The 20,107-nt window shown below is 33.1% G+C and overlaps 1 protein-coding gene across 22 annotated transcripts in view; it reads left to right on the top strand.

The window, feature by feature from the left end:
* ADGRL3 (adhesion G protein-coupled receptor L3) overlaps positions 1–20,107 on the top strand; it is an 807,141-nt gene that overhangs the window by 279,701 nt on the left and 507,333 nt on the right. For all 22 annotated transcript variants that reach the window (XM_036895181.2, XM_057502261.1, XM_057502262.1 and 19 more), the window contains exon 3: positions 18,178–18,405. In XM_036895181.2, the coding sequence (XP_036751076.2) occupies positions 18,351–18,405 (55 nt within the window). In that variant the 5' untranslated portion in view covers positions 18,178–18,350. The remainder of the gene's footprint in view (positions 1–18,177; positions 18,406–20,107) is intronic.

Raw genomic sequence — 20,107 nt, forward strand, 5'->3', positions numbered from 1 at the left:
CTTTTTCTCTCTGTTCTTCTTCTCATACCCCTATAATACAGATATTTTTCCTTTTGGATTGGTCACGCAGTTCTCTTAATATTGTTTCATTCCTGGAGATCCTTTTATCTCTCTCTATGTCAGCTTCTATGCGTTCCTGTTCTCTGGTTTCTAATCCATCAATGGCCTCTTGCATCTTATCCATTCTGCTCATAAATCCATCCAGATTTTCTTTCATTTCTGTAATCTCTTTCTGGGCTTCTGTAATCTCCCTCCGGACTTCATCCCTTAGCTCTTGTATATTTCTCTGCATCTCTGTCAGCATGTTTATGACTTTCATTTTGAATTCTTTTTCAGTATGACTGGTTAGGTCTGTCTCCTTGTCTGGTGTTGTCTCTGTAATCTTTGTCTGCCTGTAATTTTGCCTTTTCATGGTGATTGAGATAGTTTGCAGAGCTGGCACGAGTGACGGCTGGAAGAGATTCCCTTCTTGTTGGTTTGTGGCCCTCCTCTCCTGGGAGAACAGCGACCTCTAGTGGCTTGTGCTGTGCAGCTGTGCGCAGAAAGGGCTTCTGATTCTTGCCTGGCTGCTATGGAGCTTATTTCCGCTGTTGCTGTGGGCGTGGCCTGCCTTAGCCTGGTGCTCCGATTTGGTGGAGTCGCATTGGAGGGGGAACGGCCGGGAGGCTATTTATCTCCGTGAGGGGCTTCCATGCTCCCTGCAGCCCAGGGGGTTAGAGTGCCCAGAGATCCTCAGATTCCCTGCTGCTGTACTAAGTTTCCTGGGAAGTTTCCATCTGGTTTTGTGGTCCCTATCCCTTTAAGACTTCCAAAAAGCACTCGCAAAAAAAAAAAAGCGCCTCTCACTTTTCTTTGTCCCCGGGCGCCAGCCTCAGGGACCTGCTCCCAGGTCTTGCTGTCCTGTTTCCCTGGTATCCAGGACCCCACGCATGCACTGTGTCTGAGGTCTGGTCCGGATGGCTGGGACTGGGTGTTCAGTAGTCCTGGGCTCCCTTCTCCCTGCCGCTCCGACTCCTCTCCTCCCGCCGGGAGCTTGGGGGAGGGTCGTTTCGGTCCCGCTGTCCTGGGGCTTGTATCTTACCCCCTTCGCGAGGCGCTGGGTTCTCCCACTTGTGGATGTGGTCTGGATGTTGTCCTGTGTCCTCTGGTGTCTATTCTAGGAAGAGTTGTCTTTGTTATATTTTCATAAATATATGTGGTTTTGGGAGTAGATTTCCGCTGCTCTACTCACATGGCCATCTTGGCTCCACCTCTGATGGGTATTGCTTTTTTGTCCATTCTGTAACTCTCTGTGTCTTTTGCCTGGTGCATTCAGTTCATTTATTTTTAGGGTGATTATCGATAGATATGTACTTATTGTTATTGCAGACTTTGGATTCATGGTTATTAAAGTTTCAAGGTCAGCTTCTTTACTATCTGATGATCTTAACTCGCTTATTATGCTGTAATAAACACAATCTAAAGATTCTTTTTTCTATCCCTTCTTTTTCTTCCTCCTCCACTCTTTTTATGTTAGATGTCATATTCTGTACTCTTTGTGAATCCCTTGACTGACGTTGTGAGTAGTTGATTTAATTTTGCATTTACTCAGTAATTAATTGGTGTACTTCCTTTACTGTGTTTTTATTTTTTCTGGTCACAGCTATTTAGCCTTAGATGCACTTCCATCTATAGCAGTCCTTCAAATATACACAATAGAGATGGTTTGTTGGTAAATTCCCTTAATGTTTGCTTCTCCGGAAATTGTTTAATACCTGCTTCATATTTAAGTGATAACCTTGATCGGTAGAGTATTCCTGGTTCAACGCCCTTCTGTTTCATTGCTTTACATATATCATGCCTGTTACTTCTGGCCTGTAAGTTTTCTGCTGACAAGTCTGATGGGTTTCCCTTTGTATGTAATCTTTTTCCTCTCTCTGGCTGGTCTTAATACTCTGTTCTTGTCATTGATATTTGCCATTTAAATTTTTGTATGTGTTTGTGTTGTCCTCCTTGGGTCCCTTTGTTGGGAGATCTGTGGACTTCCATTGCTTGAGAGACTATTTCTTTCCACAGATTGGGGAAGTTTTCAGCAATTATTTCTTCAAATACACTTTCCATTCCACTTTTTATTTCATCTTCTTCTGGTACCCCTATAATGCATCTATTGTTCTATATGGATTGGTCAGACATTTCTTTAAATATTCTTTCATTCCTAGAGATTCCTTTTTTCTCTCTGCCACAGCTTGTTTGTATTCCTGTTCTCTAATTTTTATTCCATTAACTGTCTCTTCTAAGTCTGCTTTTAAATTCCTCCTTGGTATGTTTCACTTCAGCTACTGTATTTGTCAACGTGTCTATCCCTGTCTTGAATTCTTTCCTTAGATCTTGAATATTTTTCTTTAGCTCCTTTAGCATGCTTATGACTTTTATTTTGCATTCTTTTTCTTGAAGATTGGTAATTTCAGTTTCACTGAGCCCTCTTTCTGGTGTTTGAGTTGTTTCGATTGAACAAGGTTCTTCTGCCTTTTCATAATCCCTTTTCCATGAGATGTTTTCTTTTCCTAGATTTTGTCTGGCTGTTGCTGGCTTATTTCTGGTCACTCTTTTAGGATTACTTGTATTTGCTGTGTTTTCATATTATATGTGGTTTTGAGAGGAGAGTTCTGCCTCATTGCTCACACTGCCATCTTTTTTCCATGCCCTCATTCTTTTAATATATTGTTCAAACTTTATATCTATGTTAATCAGAGAAATTTGTCTGTGTCTTTCTTTTTTTTTTTTGCTATCCTTATCTTGTTGTGGTATCATTGTAATTATGACCTCATAAAATGAGTTTGGAATATTCCCTCCTCTTCAGTTTCTTGAAATAATTTGAGAAGGATTGGTATTAACTCTACTTTGAAAGTTTGGCAGAATTCTACAAGTGAAGCATCCTGGCACTGGATTTTTGTTTGTAGGTTTTTTTAATTACTGGTTTAATGTGCATTCTCTAATAAGCCTGTTCTGATTTCCTAATTCTTTGTTTCAGTCTTGGATGGTTGTATGTTTCAGGAAATTTCTTCTATGCTGTCTAATTTTTGCATATAATTGTTTGTAGTAGTCTCTTGTGATCCTTTGTATTTTTGTGATATTAGTTGTCTGTCTCTTCTTTTATTGCTTATTTTATTGGTTTGGGCCCTCTCTTTTTTTCTGGGTCATTCAAGGGTTTTCCAATTTTGTTTATCTTCAGAGAACCAGCCCTTGGTTTCATTGATATTTTCAATGGTTATTTTAGTCTCTATTGCAGTTATCTCTGCTGTGATCTTTATTTTCTTCCTTCAACTTAATTTGGGCTTTGTTTCTTCTTATTTTCCTAGTTTCTTAAGATATACAGAATTTTTAATTTTAAATCATGGTTAATTACTCTAAATGATTTTGACTTACTTGTCAAATAGTTTATAATTGTCCTTACTGATGTTTTTTACATAATTATACAGTTAAAATACACCAGGCACACCTCTAGTAATACACTGGTTGTCATAATGAATAGCCATTTATCTTAGATGGTCAGAGTCTGAAATTATACAATTGTTTATAATCTAATCGAACTATGTTAGTAAACTCAATGATTTGATTTAATCAAATTAAAGGAATTCGTGCATTTATTCATTCTGACTAAAGTGATGTAGTTATTGCAAAGTTCTATTTGTTTAATGAACATATAAAAGAATAACAAGAAAAAGTCAAAGAGGAGAAAAGAGACATAGGATGATACCCTGTAAGTAGCATGTACTGATTAACAGTGCTACTTTTTAGGCCTTTATTTTCTCAGCATAAGTTATCTATATTTTTATTATAGATATTTTTATTATAGATAATTCCAGGTTTTATCCAAATCTAAAAGACCAACAAGATTTATCACTAATGTACACATCCTTCATGCAGTTCTTTTGGAATAAAAAACACTTATGACAAGATGAAACCTATTTAATACTATTAATCTATGGAGATGTTGTGTTTAGATTGATTGGATTTTGTATATTAAGTTCTTTTATCAAGACCTTGGGGAAGTGTGAGATAAGGTATATTTTTCTCTGTTTTATTTTAAAACCACATATTAGAATATACATTTTCATTAAAGGTAGAAAATAAGACATATCACAGAGGGAAAAGAAGGAACCGGGGTCAGAAGGCCACTATTTCAGTTTGACTAAATAATCTCCCTACACTTTCACAAAGAAAAGTAATTATCTTCAGTTTATTTCAAACTTTTTAGAAATAAAAAGGAAAAGATTTAAACTGTGTGTTTAACTATATCATGGTTCATGCACACATTAAAAAAATCATTGTTAGGGTAAATGTTCATAAAAACAAGACTGTGTTTTCTTCCTGAATTCTGTTGCCTTGAAATATTTCATAGAAAATCTTACTTTTTAAATTTCTATAAAAATAAAGCAATGTCTAAAATGCAAGGAAAAAATAATCTTTAGTTGCTTCCAACTATGTCTTGCTCAGTTATTTCAGGTATGGTAGTAAAAGCAAAACCAGAAAACATAGATTACTAATTATTCTAAAACAGATAGGTATGTAATTATTCTAATTTACCAAATTTTTTAACTCTCAAAAAGCCATCACAAATACAGTTTTTGAATAAAAAAGTTTTTAATCTAAAGATTCAACATTTTTCATAGAAGGGAATTATATCCTTTGGCTCTTTATCTGCCATCACTGTGGAATAAATTATGAGAATATTTATATGTTAGTTAAAAAGTATCCAGATGTCATAGGTATAATAGTCTGCGAGCTTGATGGTTTCTGATGGATTTTCCCTCATAGTCAATTGTGTTCTCTTTATTTCTAGCTACAGCCTAGTGTTAAACAATGACACTATATATTTTTTTGTACGATTTGCCAGTTTTGGTTACTTTAGAACCTAAGTTCTCCTGAATTATCCCTGTGAATCATCATTCTGCAGAGAAAGAACTGAACAAAGAAATGATTTATGTACTAAAATCTCAATGTAATTTTTAAACTGCATAACTCAAGGATATTTTTACTGGCAAGGGAGGAGGAAAGGGGTTTTGTGTGGATCAAAACAGTGGTATCTTTCAATGAATAGGAGTCTCTAAGCCATATTCAATGCCTTAAATATAAATAAAATAAAATTTTATGAAATAAGTTTCTTGCAGGCATTTATCTTAAACAATAAACACCTTCAAAAATAATTTTGAAGAGCTACTTTTATGCTTCTGTTTTCAAGTTTTCTTCCCTTATGCATTTCAGTTACATAATCTCCATTTAGAACAGTTTTGTATTTGGCCTAAAATAATCTGAATAAAACTTAATTATATATCATATCTTATTACTAATGGGAAATAAAAAAGTCATCCTGTAGATTACTATCTTGCTGAAATCACTGAGACGATTTCATTGAAGTTTCCAATTTTTGAACATGTTGAAGGTATAGACGCCCTGAGGAAGCAGCATGAAGAGCTCTAGGTGACTTATATGCCCATTTTTGTAGTTAAGTCTTCATACACTTTCACATTTTATAATTAGTCTGTTATTTTTCAAGTGTTACTCTTCTCATTAACAAAGATGTTTTTTTTTAATGACTTCTCTTAATTTTAAGTCACTATATTTGATTGATTTTAGTATCTATATTAGACAGTATATGGTGTACTTATTTGCTTAGACATCTTTTGGAGTCATTCAGAGTAATTTTTTAAATAAATGCCTCACATTATATAATTTGAGATGCCATTATTCTGTTCTAATATTCTTCAATTATGGTAAACTAAATAGGACCTGACTTACATGTTTCTTTCCTGAATACATCCTTTATTTTTCTGTATTTAAATATATTAGCCAAAATAGTTTAGAGATTCCTTTTCCACTCAATTACTACCACTTAGATATTTCCCCTTCCTTTCCTCTCCTGCTTTTCCCTTCCTTTTCTTTCCTTACAGCCTTCTGCCTACTTATGCTCATACCTAATTGGTGCTTTTGGTTTTTCCTCATGCTGCTCCAGGTCAGTTTCTAACTAACAGGACTGGCAGAAGCAAGATGGATGGAACAAAAGGATGGTTTCATTCTGATTTCTCTTTATGTCCTGTTTGCAGTTTTGCTTTCCAGTGGAAACCCTAGAAGCTGAGAAGATATGTTGGATGGAAAAACAGTATCTTCATTTTATATTTGTTTTATATTATTGTGGAGAAAAATGAAATAATACATGTAAACTGCTCTCAGTGTATCAGCATCTATTAGAAACCTCTGAAGAATAGCTGCTCTGATGATGATTACTTCTGCTAAAAGTTATATACATTTTACTATAAAGATTAAATTTACTTTAGTTTTTTTTTTCCATCCTTATGAAGAATATACTTTGAGTTCCAAGCAGCTGTCTTAAAAGTTAACTTTGTAAAATGACCTATTTCATAATTTGACAGGTACATGTAAATGCTAATTATCAAAGCATTACTATAAAAATGTACTGATGCAGTTATATTTTTAATTTGTGTCTTGGGGCTATGTTAATCCTTACTATGGTAGCTACTGATTTGATTTTAAAACCATAAATATGTATTTAAATAAACTTCCAGTCAGGCTAAAGTTGCATATTGCATCATATGCTACAAAGGAACTCTCCTTGGCAGTAATGGTCCCTGACTCCCTCTGGGTATTTTAGGTGCTGATACTCCATAATGGGCCATTAAGAAAGATGTTTAATTTGAGACCTATCCAGGTGTACCCTACTGAGATGAGATAATTTCAAAACATGTGTGCTTTCTTCTCCTGCCTGGTTGCTCCTGATACACTAAGAAATGAAATATAGGAAAGCCCTCTTGGAATATTTTGTGACTCACAAAAGATAATCCATTTCTTTCAAAATCCAAGAACAAGATATTTAGAACAGTTATATTTTTTATATGAGGCAGTTCTAAAGGAGTTATTTTTACACCTTGTCTACTATACATTTAAAAATAATCCACTCTTTTCACAGTAATCTCTTTCTAACTAATATTTGTTTAAATTGCTTTTGAAAAAGAAATTTACTGAAAGTCTTTAAAAAATGTGAATATCAGGGGCTTAAAGTCAGATTGTTTCTGTGAGAGAGATGAATGGGACTGGCTGGTTATGATGACTAAACCTGTGATGCTGCCGTCTAGCTCATTATGAGATTTTGGTTCTCCTGCATTCCTCCTGGTTTTGGAAAGTCTTCAAAGAAAATGCTAAGTAGATATGTGTGTTATTTTTTTTTCCTTATCTGCCTGAAGAAATTAGAATAGACCGAATTTGACATTACTACCTATGTTCATGTAACTTCTCTATTCCAGGCTTTATTTTTAGTCAGTTACTTAGTAGCTGTCATTTTTCTCAGAGAAATACTGAGCTGTTGTTTAAGAAACGAGATGTATGTCCTAGTTCAGTTCTCTAAACCCATCCTATAGCTTGATATGATGCTGGTCATCTCTTTTGACATTTAAAGTTCATTGTTCCTGTCTATGGAAATACCTTTTTCACCAAATCTCAACTGTAGTACTATTTGCATTGATAATGTTATTATAAAGAATTCACAGGAGAAAATGTGATCATGTTGGTTTAAAATCAAACCATGGAACTGCACTTATAATACAAACTTATCCTAGCTATAATATATTGACAAGGTTTTCAGTCATGGAATACTCAGGTGAGTGAGTTCAGTTATAAAATTGCCAAGTAGAAAACAACATAATGCAGCATTAGTGTGGAGTCTGTTTGAATATGTCCCTGTGTAGCTGTATCCTATATCTTCATCTCCTTCCATTCCACCCTTAATTTCAACACTAATCACACCTACCTTACATTCACATCAAGTGTTGTCTTAGCACAGGCTGCTGTAACAATATCGTAGACCAGGTATCTAATAAGCAACATAATGTGATTTCTCATAGTACAGTTCTGGAGACGGAAGTCCAAGATCAGGGTACCAGCATGATTGGGTTTGGGTGAGAGCTCACATCCTGGGTTACACACAGCTGTCTTCTCTGTAATCTAACATGTTAGAAGGGGCTGGAAAGCTCTCTGGGTTTCTTTCATAAGGGCACTAATTCTCTTCAGGAGGGCTCGGCTCTTGTGACCTGATCATCTCCCAAAGGGCCCACCTCCTGACACCATCACAAGGGATTGATTAGTAATCAACATATGCATTCTGGCAGGGGGACACGAATGTCAAGTTTAGAATAGGTGTGCTGCAGAATCAGTAGTCAGTAGAAGTGCTGAGAGGCAGCAGAGTTTAATGAGTGAAAGCACAAATCATTGGTTTACACAGTTTAAATTTAAATCTCAACTTACTTGTTTTTAGCTGTGTAACTCAGCAAGCTCTTTAACCTTGTCCCTCAGTTTGGTCATATGCTAATCAGGAATAGTAATACCCCCTTCCTTTGGAGTTGATATAGTAGTAGCAATAATGTTTATGTTTAAAATCAGTTAAATAAGTTAATATGTGGTAAGCTCTTATGACAGTGCTGATACAGTAAGGGCTTAATAAACAGCTGTTGTGATGAGGAGGACTATTATTTTGCCTAGTGCTCTGTAGATTTTGGAATAGATTCACAGGCTTCTGTTAGAAATAGAATTATTTACTTTGATGTAAATATCTGTTATATTCTGAATGTTTTAACTGTAGTTTGCTTAACCCTTTCTATTTTTGATTTCACTCAGAAGCATAGTAATTAGGCCTTGATCATGATCATAAATGACATAAAGTAGTTGATTATTTGAATATCCTTTTAAATAATAGCTATGTTCATTCAGACTTATATTTCACAGCTAGTATTGATAGTAAAAATTTGAGATTTTATGAGTATTTAATTTTTGAAGAGCAAAGTAAAGGATCTAATTTATAAATAATATACATGGGAAGGATATGAGATTCATTTTTTAGTTTTAATAATCTCATTTCGAGCAATTGTTTTCCAGAGAAGATTCATTAATGTAATTTCATTCAGCTTAGTTTCAAACTCATTGATTTTATTTCCTACTGAATGTATCAATGGAGGCAAATATAATCTTATTCAAAGCCTATTGGAAACAAACTCCAGTCAAATGCATCATGGGGCTCTCCATGAAGAGGTTAACTCAAGGACACTTTGCAAGAGAGCGGTCCTGTGTAAAACAGCTGTTTCATGGTTAAATGATATGCTGCCCTACAGCCCAAAATAGCGGTGTTCATTAAATCCAAATTTGTTCCTAAACATTAATAGACACTTACTAGATCATAACATTATATGAAAGACAATTAGATGGGACTTGTACTCTAGAGAAACTTCTTATTAAAACTACTTTTCCAGATAACTCATTTTCTAATGTAGCATCAGATTATGTTTGAAATATAGAGAGATCTGGTTTAGTTAACAGAAAACATTGTTTGTTAATGTTTCAGATAATGTGTAGTAATGTAGCATTTCATTGCTTGCAAAGTGTTGTAAATAATCTTTTAAAAATTAATTGAATACAAATAGGTTGTTCTTTGATTTCTGGAGGAGACTTTGACACTTCTGGAGGAGAGAGTAGGGAAGGAACGAGGAAAGAATGGAGATTTAAGTTAAAGTAGTAGTGGAAATGCAGTTTGATTCCTGAACTATTTTCCCTTCCAATTTGATTTAACTTTTTCCTGTATCTTCTGTACTCATTCTCTGATTTTTCCTTGTGTTTTCTGTCCTAATTTATTTTTCTTCCACCCTGACAAAACATTTAACTGTGATATTTCTACAACTTGAAAAATTGTCTTAACTTTCTTCAAAAAATCTCTATTTCCGATCACAATACTGGGTTTGTAGGTCATTGTGAACTCCCACCATACTAACTGGCAAATATCACCCACACCACTAGCTTAAATTTTTCTTTCCTCCCCTTTTTCTCCTGTATACCACAACCAATTTTAATCTTCTAAAACACAGTGTTTACAAGTGTACCTTCTGATTCTATTCCCTTTTCTATCCATCCACTCACAAATTCCTATGTTCTTCTGTCCCACTCACCACCAAATGTAATCTCATATATCACTTACAACGTTACTTTTGAATATAAAACCCTTCATTAAATGAGAACAAGTATTTTTCTCACTTATTGAATGCCTACACTTGCCAGGAATCTTTATAGGTAGTGTCTATATATGACCTTTATTCAAGCCTTATAACGACCTTGTAATTTCAGATGTGAACATAAGGGTATAGAAAATGTAAGTAATCTGCTTGTGGCCATAAGCTCACAGCTTGAAAAGAGAGAACTTAAACTCCTTTTCTTTAAAACTCATGTTCGTGTCTTCTATTCATGCTACATCTTATGGCTCAAACTTAACCAGTATTTAATACTTAATGACAGGAGCTTAGGTTTTTAAAAATAAATATACAGAAATAAAGGACTAGGAAAAGTATGGCAGTGTCCAGGCCTAGGTTCAAGGCAAGTACTTCTTGTATATGAAATTTCTTCCAGGTTGTATTGGACTTGAATGTTTTACAATATATACAGACATCTGTACAGATTAGTAGTACAATTAGAGTCTATTATTTGGTAGTAATACACTGCTAAATGCGTAACAATTCATTGCATTTAAAAGTGTTGTAATTCTCTGGAATCAATATTTGATCTCAAATTGCTAAGCAGTGTTTTACAAGGTTGGAACATTGATAAAAGTATCATATTATGAAAATGCAAAAGCTGAATTATTTTTGTGTAGTGTCATGTTAGGTACTAAATACTAGTTAGTTCATTGATTTAATGATTCACTTAATACCACTATTTCAGTTACTACCTCTTTTAACTCAGGTTCTTTATTTCAAACCAAAGATCATTTATATACAAATTAAATTCAGAACAAAATGTTCAAGTGTTTAAAAGTAATAAAGAGTATTGTAAATTTGGAATAGATTCACTGACATATTTATCCTCCTTCTTGAAAGATAGTACATGCAGTGATTTTTATGTATTTAATGTTGATTTGTGCCTTTAAATATTACAATATTATTTAAATGTTACAAAATGCACAATTGGAAACTAATCAAATTGAATTAAAATTCCTTTTATAGCCTTCAAAAACCTTCCTATTCTGCCTCAGTGAATTGTCTATATTGTTTTTTGCTGTTCATTTACTCAATACTCCACACTTATTTACAAACCAGATGACTTGAGGTTTTGTAAAATGCTCTTTTGCCAACTTTTACCTTTTTTTCATAACATCCCTTAACCCAGAATCTTCCTTCTCCAACTGCCTTTTAGTGAAATCTTTCTTCAAATTCTAACTCAATTACTGTTGTCTTCTTGTAGGTCGCCAGGACCTTTGAAGCTATATTATCAGCTCTATTTTTCCCCTAAGTATCTTATCAATATTTGAATTTATATTTTATTATTTGTATTTCCAGCATTAACTCTTTTCTTCCTCTTTCCTGTTGCCATTGTTTTTCTGTTCCTCATTTCCTTCTCTTCTCTCTTTGATGCAAGGATCATGCTGTGTATCTCACATACCTCCCATGGCCAAACATAGTTTACATTGTTCATGTTTAGTTTACATTGTTCGTGTTCAGTAATGATCGTTTGGAACACATTGCTGAAGAAACACATGTGTGGTCTGAGTGAATTCAGTATTTCTCAAAAGTATTAAGCAAGGTTATGGGGTGTTTGTCCTCTATGAATCTCCAAAGGGATCTGGCATTAAGGAAGTGTTTGTCATTAGAACATTAAGCTCCTTATAGCTACTAAATAAACTTGATAGTTAAACACATTTGAACTGTCTTTAATATAATATTGTTTGACTCAATAAATATTGAAAGAAAGAAGTACCCTTGAACCTTATTTTAATGATTTGGTTTTCAGTAATGGTAAGAGAAGCTGTTTAATTTTTTTTTTAATAGTAAGATCACTAGTAGGACCCAAAGTAATAGTATTTTACAATGCCACAGTACACACACATGCACTCTCTTAGGTGACAATTTTATATATATATATATATATATATATATATATATAAACAATAATAAAACTTCTGTATAAGTTTTAGACACTATAAATTACATACTATAAGTTAATATTTTAAAAACTTTTATTCTGTCTAAACTCCTTAAAAACTCATTTAGCTTCTATGCAGTGATGATCACTCTAAACATTTTAACATTTCATAGGATGGTCATGGGAGCAAGTTCTGGTATAGCCGCCTAATTTTTCATCTTGCTATCCAGCTTGTTTTCCCTAAGAGTTAATTAATTATATCATAGAGTCTTCCATGCAGAACTGCTTTTGGAAAGATATTTTTGAGGGTTATGGTATCATCTGTGATTTCATAGGGCATGGATTATGAAGCCTTGCAATGTATATGCTTATGATTGTGCAATATTAGTAAGTCATGGAAATATTGCAATTTTGAATTTGAATAATGAGCATTATAAAAGCCTCTAATCTAAGTATCTATGCATAATTAAATACTCTAGTTGAAATATATTTTCCAGCTTTATTAAATGAATACTTCTCAGAAATACTTCACTATTTTTGGTTACTATGGATGGATATTATTAATAAATGTAGTGAACTATGTGCACATAAATCATGATTGCCTAGATTCTCTTCTGTGATAACAGATTTTTGCTTCTTAAGGTAGTATCATGATAAAATAACCAGATTAATCTTTTTTGAAATTTCTATCACTTTTCACAAGTTACCATGTTAATTTTATATCACTAAAAAGGTAATTTATAGAGAAGGATTGTGATAAATATTTTATATGTTAATGAGTGTAGTTTCAAATCATTCAAATTTCAAAATGAATGTACTAACCCTGGAAAAATCCATACAACACCCAAGTGATGTTTAAAAACACTTCCAAAGACAGGGATTTTTTTTGAGGCAATGGCTATACTTTCTCTATATGGGATGACAAAAAAAGAAAAGCATGCTAAATGGGGAACTACTTTCCTGTATTATAGTTAGTAATGGCATTACGGAACTATATACCAATTATTTAAAATAGTGCCACCTGGCATTGTAGACTTCTGGCATGTGCAGAACATGTGGAGAAAAAAACTGACCTCTAAATAGACTTATATGTTACAAACAAGTAAATATGCAAAATAAAATATGGCTTAATAAAAATCTGTAAAGTTTATATGGAGCAAAATTTATAGGTAGCAGAACTTGTGATAAGTGAATATTTAATAGCTGGGAACTATAAAATATAGATTAAATTATATTGTCTAGGTTATTATGAGGAGAAAGATAAATTAATAACATGCAATTTACCTTGGAAAAGATTGAAAGTTATCCTACAGAAATGTGATTAAGAATAGCTAAAATGAAAGTGTCACATCCAAGATGAGTGGCATTCAGATATTAATTCCAACATTCATCTTTATTTACAGTGTAGAGGACGCAAGTATAAAACAGAAGCTTTCAAGCATGATCTAAGAGAGATGTATGGACAAATTGAACAGGAAAAATAAATTATGACACCAGAATTTAAGGAGGGCTTTTCCTAAAAGTAAATATCAATGTCTTAGGTTTAGGGCAACGTCTGTTTCAGCAATAACAACAACAACAAAAATTGGAATATCTCAGAGTATAATTGTGCTAGAGATGATTGAAATTTAGTCTAAACCTAACAAGTAAGGAAATTTCCATGTAGTTTATGTAGAAAACTTCTATTATATAAGACATTTGCAGAATACCTTCCCATGTTGTAATTCTTTTTCAACTTTTAGTGGAATCAAATCACACAGATTCGTAATTATGACCTTAAATACTAATGATGTAAATTAGGACACTTTAATCAAACTCACTTTTTAATTTTGAATATAGTGAAAAATAGTGAAGTTAGGTAGTTGTGTATGAGGCCTCCAAGTGCCTTAGAAAGGACTGCACTAGGAATATATTACCTCCAAGCTCTGGATAATGTAGAGTCAAAACTGTTTGCCATATTGTGAAACTCTTTGATGAAAGTTAGAAATACTATCTTTTGAGAATAATTTTTAAAGAATTAATGTGTTGATTTACTAATGCAATGCATATCAGTAGCAGAAGTAATGAAGTATATTTTAAACAAGAGAAACATACTGAAAATCCTCCTGTATAAAATCTCACATTATTTTAGTATGCATTGCTCAGCTGTAGAATTCTCGAGGAGAGTGTGCATATCTAGATACCTCTGATATTAGTTTCCTAAATATGTAAGTGGTGGCAGAGTGGGTGGGGTAGGGGTATTGCCAGGCATATGGTCCGTTCCTCAGTTTGGAGGAATAAAGGAAACAGAGGAAGCTGGTGAATGGCAGACATATACAGTCTTGTGACAAACTCTGTATCAGAAAGTAATTTACATTATCTCTAATCCTTACAACCAGCCCGCAAGGTGAATATTGTTCTCTCTTTTGTAGTTGAAGAAACTGTGAATCAGAGAGGTATGCAAACTCAGCCAGTAACAGAATATTAGTTCAGCATGATTTTAAATCCATTGATGTTATACACACACACACACACACACACACACACACACAAATATCTGACAATTTTTAACTTGTGTTCCTAGAACATCTCACATAACACCTTGCATTTAGCACAGCACTGTGGTATTGGTGAGAATACCTCTTAGCATTCATTATTTTACTGTAAGTGTTTTAAATGGTGATACATTTTAGACTTGTAGCCACACTTTCCCCACTTGACCCATAGTGTGAGCATGGAGCTTTGTACATAGAGAAAGTTAAGGGAATTTTATTGGAGATGGTAGTATATATTGAAATTCAGTTGTTAAATGCTTTATACCATTAGTAAATCTTTTTTTTAAGAGTAATCATCTTTTCATATGTGGCTTAATGAATCCCTAATGCCTGTCCTTGGTTTTTCTTCTCTCTGTGTTTTTGAAGAGCTATGCTTCAGAAATGACTTAAGTGAAAATCCCCTTTATATGATAACTGGCTTGGTTTTAAAGCCAATGACCATACATAAGTAGGAAAAAAAGTCACCCTAGAAAGTTTTCTGTTTTTTTGTTGCAATGTTAGTACTCAAAGAATGGTGTTTACCATTCTATAGGTTATGAGCAACCTTGTCTTTCAAATTATCTATTAAAACTTACATAGTTTAATTATTGCACTTTTATTATATGTGCCCCCCAACAGTAGCACATTATTTTGGGGCTGTTGGCAAGAGGTAAGCAAGTGGTAAGGCTGGGGTATGAGAACATGTTTTCCTCCTCAAATAATAGTTTCTACTCTTCTAAATTCCTTTCCCTACCTCTGTTTACTCAGTAATCATGAAAACAAACTTCTGTACCCAAATCAAATGAAAAATATCTTAGTAGATGTGGCTTTATGTCCTGCTGAGATATCTTAAACCGTTATTATAAATAATGGGTATGTACTTATACTTCTGTAAAGTAGCTTTCTCCCATTGCTTTGTCAATGTGAAGATATCATAGGAAATAAACTATTTTCATTTTCACCGAAGCCATATTTCACCATAGCAATACTTACATTTCACTATCGAAATAAATGTTCCTGAGCCTCCAAAGAATACATTACTATAGTTAGGCTTATTTCTTCCTTCTTAAACAAGCCTTTCTTTTCTTTTCTCTTTGTCCTTCCTCCCCTACCTCATGTATCTGTGCTGTTCTGTGTTCTCCAATCTTCATAGTCAAACAGCATATTTAAGCAAGCCTAAATCTTCCTTGGAAACTTGCTGCATTGCCCCCCTTCCTTTGCACAATTAATTGCCCTAATTACTCTCAGACATTTCCTTGATTATTTCTATAATAGAAAGAGGAAAGAGCACTGATTCTGGAGTCAGACATTTGGTTCGAAATTCTTGCTGCAAAACATGTCTGCATGTCCTCCTCAGTAAACATGAGACAATATTATTTGCTTTATAAATTAATACAGAAAGTTGAATCAGATGATTACACAATAATTAGAACATTGCTTGTCATGTGATAGGTTCTTAATAAAAACAGTTAATTCTTTGTCTTTGACTTTGTTTGCAGTGTTCAGTTTTCCCACTACAATGTGAGTTGTGAGAAAAATGTTCTTCATTTGCATTCTCAATATATCAACTTTGATAGATATTAAGTACATATATGTTTTTGAACTAATGAATAAATAATTCATAACATGGCTGCCCACAGTCATTTCCAGTGGCAAAAAAACTTCTATATGTGTTTATCTTATGTGTATTTATGTATGTGTTTTTGTATGTCTCTGTGATGTAAATTATGTACTTAATGGTCATAGAAGGGGAAAAACCACATTAACTGAATATTAAGTGGGGGGATATTATTTATTTGTTGATGTATCAATTTTTAAGTATCCTTCTATAAGTATCCATTAATTAGTATGTGCAAGTTAAATAAATAATTTCAGATTAGCATTTGAAAAGACCATTTTCTTTCCAAAGTTATTTTTGGGAAGAGTTATATACATTTGTGGCAAATAAGAATAAGGTCTGAATGCTTTCTTGTTAGTTAGAACGTGAATAAGAGAAAAAGAAATGAACACGTTGCAAATGGTTCCTTTCCATGTAGTTTTTGTTTATCTAAACTTTTTTTCTTGTCAGTGCTTTCACTTTTGTAACAGCAAAATATTATGAGATTGTCTCTTTATTAACTTCATTTTTTTATAATATGTATGGGATTAAAAAGAAGATTTTTGTGTCTGTCATGTCCAGATTTAGTGTTTATGGAGCCTGTCAACAAAACAGTCACTTAATAAATATTTCTGAATTAAAATTATCAAATGATTTTGTTTCTTACACATCCATGTTAAAAGGTTGAGTAGGACAATGTTGAAAACTAATGAGATGTATAATAATTTTTGAGGCATATAGCACTTACCGCATGCTAGACACTGGGGCTGCACATATTTCCATGTATTTTATATAGTTAAATACTACAAATTTTATGTTCATATAACCATATGAATAAATAATATCACTCCCTTCTGTTAACAGGTGGGAAACCTAGGCACTGATGGCTTACATGATTTGCCCAAGGTCATAGCACTAGTAAAGCTAATAATTGAACTGGTTGGTATTGCTCCAGAATCTGTTCTTAATTACCATGCTATAAATAACAGGGCCAGAAAACCTGCCTTATAACCTAGGCAAGTATTTCAGAAATATTTTTGAATTTATTTTGTCAGAATGAAGCTTATTAATACAATCTTCAATAAGCTATCTCTACTTTGGCTATCCTTTTTCAGAAATGTTTTACTCAAAATATGAAATTATTTTAACTATATATATATATATATCACCAGAATAGAAGGAGAGAGAGAGACATAGAGAACAGAAGGGACACCCAGTTTTCACTTGATTGATCAGTTTTACAGTTTTAAAGGAGCTGACTCTGGGAGACGTTGTCAAAGTTTGGGTCATGTTACTTCAGTATTTTTGCTTAATAGGATAAGTGTGTGTAAGACTAAGAGGAGGCAGTTTATCAGTTTGGCTTAGTAAAATAAGTTTTTTAATGCTTAAAGTTTTTCATCTCTTCTATATGTATTTAACACTTTAAAGCAAGATTGCTCATCTTAGGTTGTAAGATCCTAATTGTTTGTTTTAGTCAGCATTCTAATATTCTATCCTGTGTTCCTAGCCCAGTGCTTTGTATTTCAGTCCACTCAGTGAACCTCTTTTGGATGAATTAGTTGTCTGGGCATAATTAATTAACATAATTCTAGGATTGTCACAGATTTACTTACAATGATTCTTAGAAAACTAATGTAGTTAATATGTAAAATGATGAGTGTTAGAGTCTGGAAAGAAAGACAACTTTTTTTTTTTAACTCAGTAATGGTAATGAATGAATTTTTCTTTACCATTCTAATAATTTCTTACCATTTATTGCATTAGAGTTTTCTTTATAGAAAATGTTAATACAAAGTTAGCCCAAATCTATTTACACAAATAAGCAAGTTATACAAATTAATTATTAAGTAATTATTGTATAAATTAATATAGCATATTTATATTTGTTGAATAAGATTGAATTTTTTATTTCAGTTAATTTGGAATGGGAAGTAAACATTGTAGTAATACATACATAAATAATGTCCTCTAAGTTGCTTACTCAGTTTTATATATGATATCTGTAATCACTAAAATGAAGAAGGGAGGAAGTATACAGATGTACTAGTCAGGAAATAAACTTTCAAGGAATTAAGATAAAACCCCTGTATTTGATAACCCTTTTTGTTTGTTTGTTTGCAGGATTCAGATTTGGGATATTGGTGTTTCTGTTTTTGAGGAATATTTCTTTTTGAGCTTTTTATCATTTTTTTAATCATCGGTTTTGAAATACAGAAGAGGAACCAGAAAGACACTTACTTCGGTTCACATTCGTAACGCTCACTGCTGAGGCTCTCTCGCTGGAGGACACGACCATGCGGCCGCCACAGCTCCTGCTCTTCATGATGCTCTTAGCACCCATAGTTCGTGGTAAGACCTTTAATTAGATTTTTGTGTGATGCTGAATTTTGTCTCATTTTTTCACGAGGCCCTTTCTTCTAAATCTTTATTGTACCATTATGCAGCTTTTGCCTACCTATAGTCATGAAAGTTGAAATAATGAGCCATATGTTCCATAAGCTGCAATAAATAGGACCTTGGTTTCTTAAAGTACCTTTTGGAATGTATGTATTACCAAAGGTTTTCTGTTTTGTTTTGTTTTTAAAGAATTATTGCATGTTTTATTCTCGTTAAAGGAAAATGATTTTTGTCATATACCTTTCAATGCAAAAAAGAAAAAAAATCCAGCTTTCAAAATACTATGATCATGCTAATATACTCATAGAAGTCTGTATGGTTTGGCCATTTAGACCTTTTGGTATTTATAACATAAATATGATCACCAAGAAATGATGTACCTTTGCAAATTGTATAAAAAATAATTATTCAATAAGCAAGACAAATTTTGTACAACTTATATAATATTCACTGAATCTCTCTAAAAACTACAAATTAATGCCTATGTGTATATTTCTTTTTCACAGTTTGAAGTTTCCTAATTATCCTTGCTTTTACATTGATGATAATGTTATAATATATTCACTATCTTACATGTTAATGATAATTATACCAAAGAAAAAGGGACACAGCTGTATTTGCCACTACTTTGGAGGTCTTAGAATATTGCAGTGCAGCAAGCAGCTGAAATAAATTTTAAGCATCTTCAGCTCACTTTTGGTTTAACTGACTACAGAAATCTATTGTAATTCATCAGTGATGCAATTCTGAATTTCACTCATATTCCTGAATTTCAACGTGAATTACATTCTGCTGCCATTATGAAACCTGGATAAAATAACTTCTGTCTCTTTTGGAGTTTTCCCCCAAAGTTCTCCTTTTTTAGCATACTTATTTTTAACATCACTATAAGGGAGTGCTTTTTTAAACAAATGAAAGTAAAATGACATCATCTAGTTTTAAACAATGTAAACTTTTCAAAAATTTCAAAACACTTCCTTAATTCATACATTGATCTAGCACTTACACATTCACAGATGGGGTCATATAATATTTTGTGATAGGGGACAATAAAGGAATTGTGTCACTTTAAACAAGTGCTTTTTGAATTATCTGTATATCTAAAGATGATTCTAATTAGGGTTTTTGATGTTGTAAAAATGCCTCACTCATAAGGCTATTTTGAAGATTAAATAAATAGCACACATAAAGAATCTAGCACAGTTCATGACAATACCAAGTGGTTAGACATGTTAATTTCCTTCATCATTCTATGTGCCCCTACAGTTTATTTTCATTTTAACAACCAGGATTAGGTGACCATGAGAGCTGTTTCATTTGATGTTGATATTTAGAAAAAATATCCTGCTATATATAAGGATACAATTCATGTTTAAAAAGATATTTCAAAATTACATTTGCTAGAGGAAGGTAGGTTAAAAATAGCAGAAGCAGACATTAAAGATGGCTTCTCTTTTCAGAGATGAAATTTCTGATTTCCAAAAAATTGACACCTACGGTGTATTTCAGTGAGTTCCAAACATGACTGAGTCAGAGATATGGATCTTGGGTTGGGACTGGTATCAAAAACACACACACAAACTTTCCAAGTAACACTAAGTGTTTTAAACTCTTAATAGGGCATATAGAAAGTTGACCTGGTGTACAAAATATT

Source organism: Manis pentadactyla, chromosome 5, assembly GCF_030020395.1.
Source record: "Manis pentadactyla isolate mManPen7 chromosome 5, mManPen7.hap1, whole genome shotgun sequence".
Lineage (NCBI taxonomy): Eukaryota > Metazoa > Chordata > Mammalia > Pholidota > Manidae > Manis > Manis pentadactyla.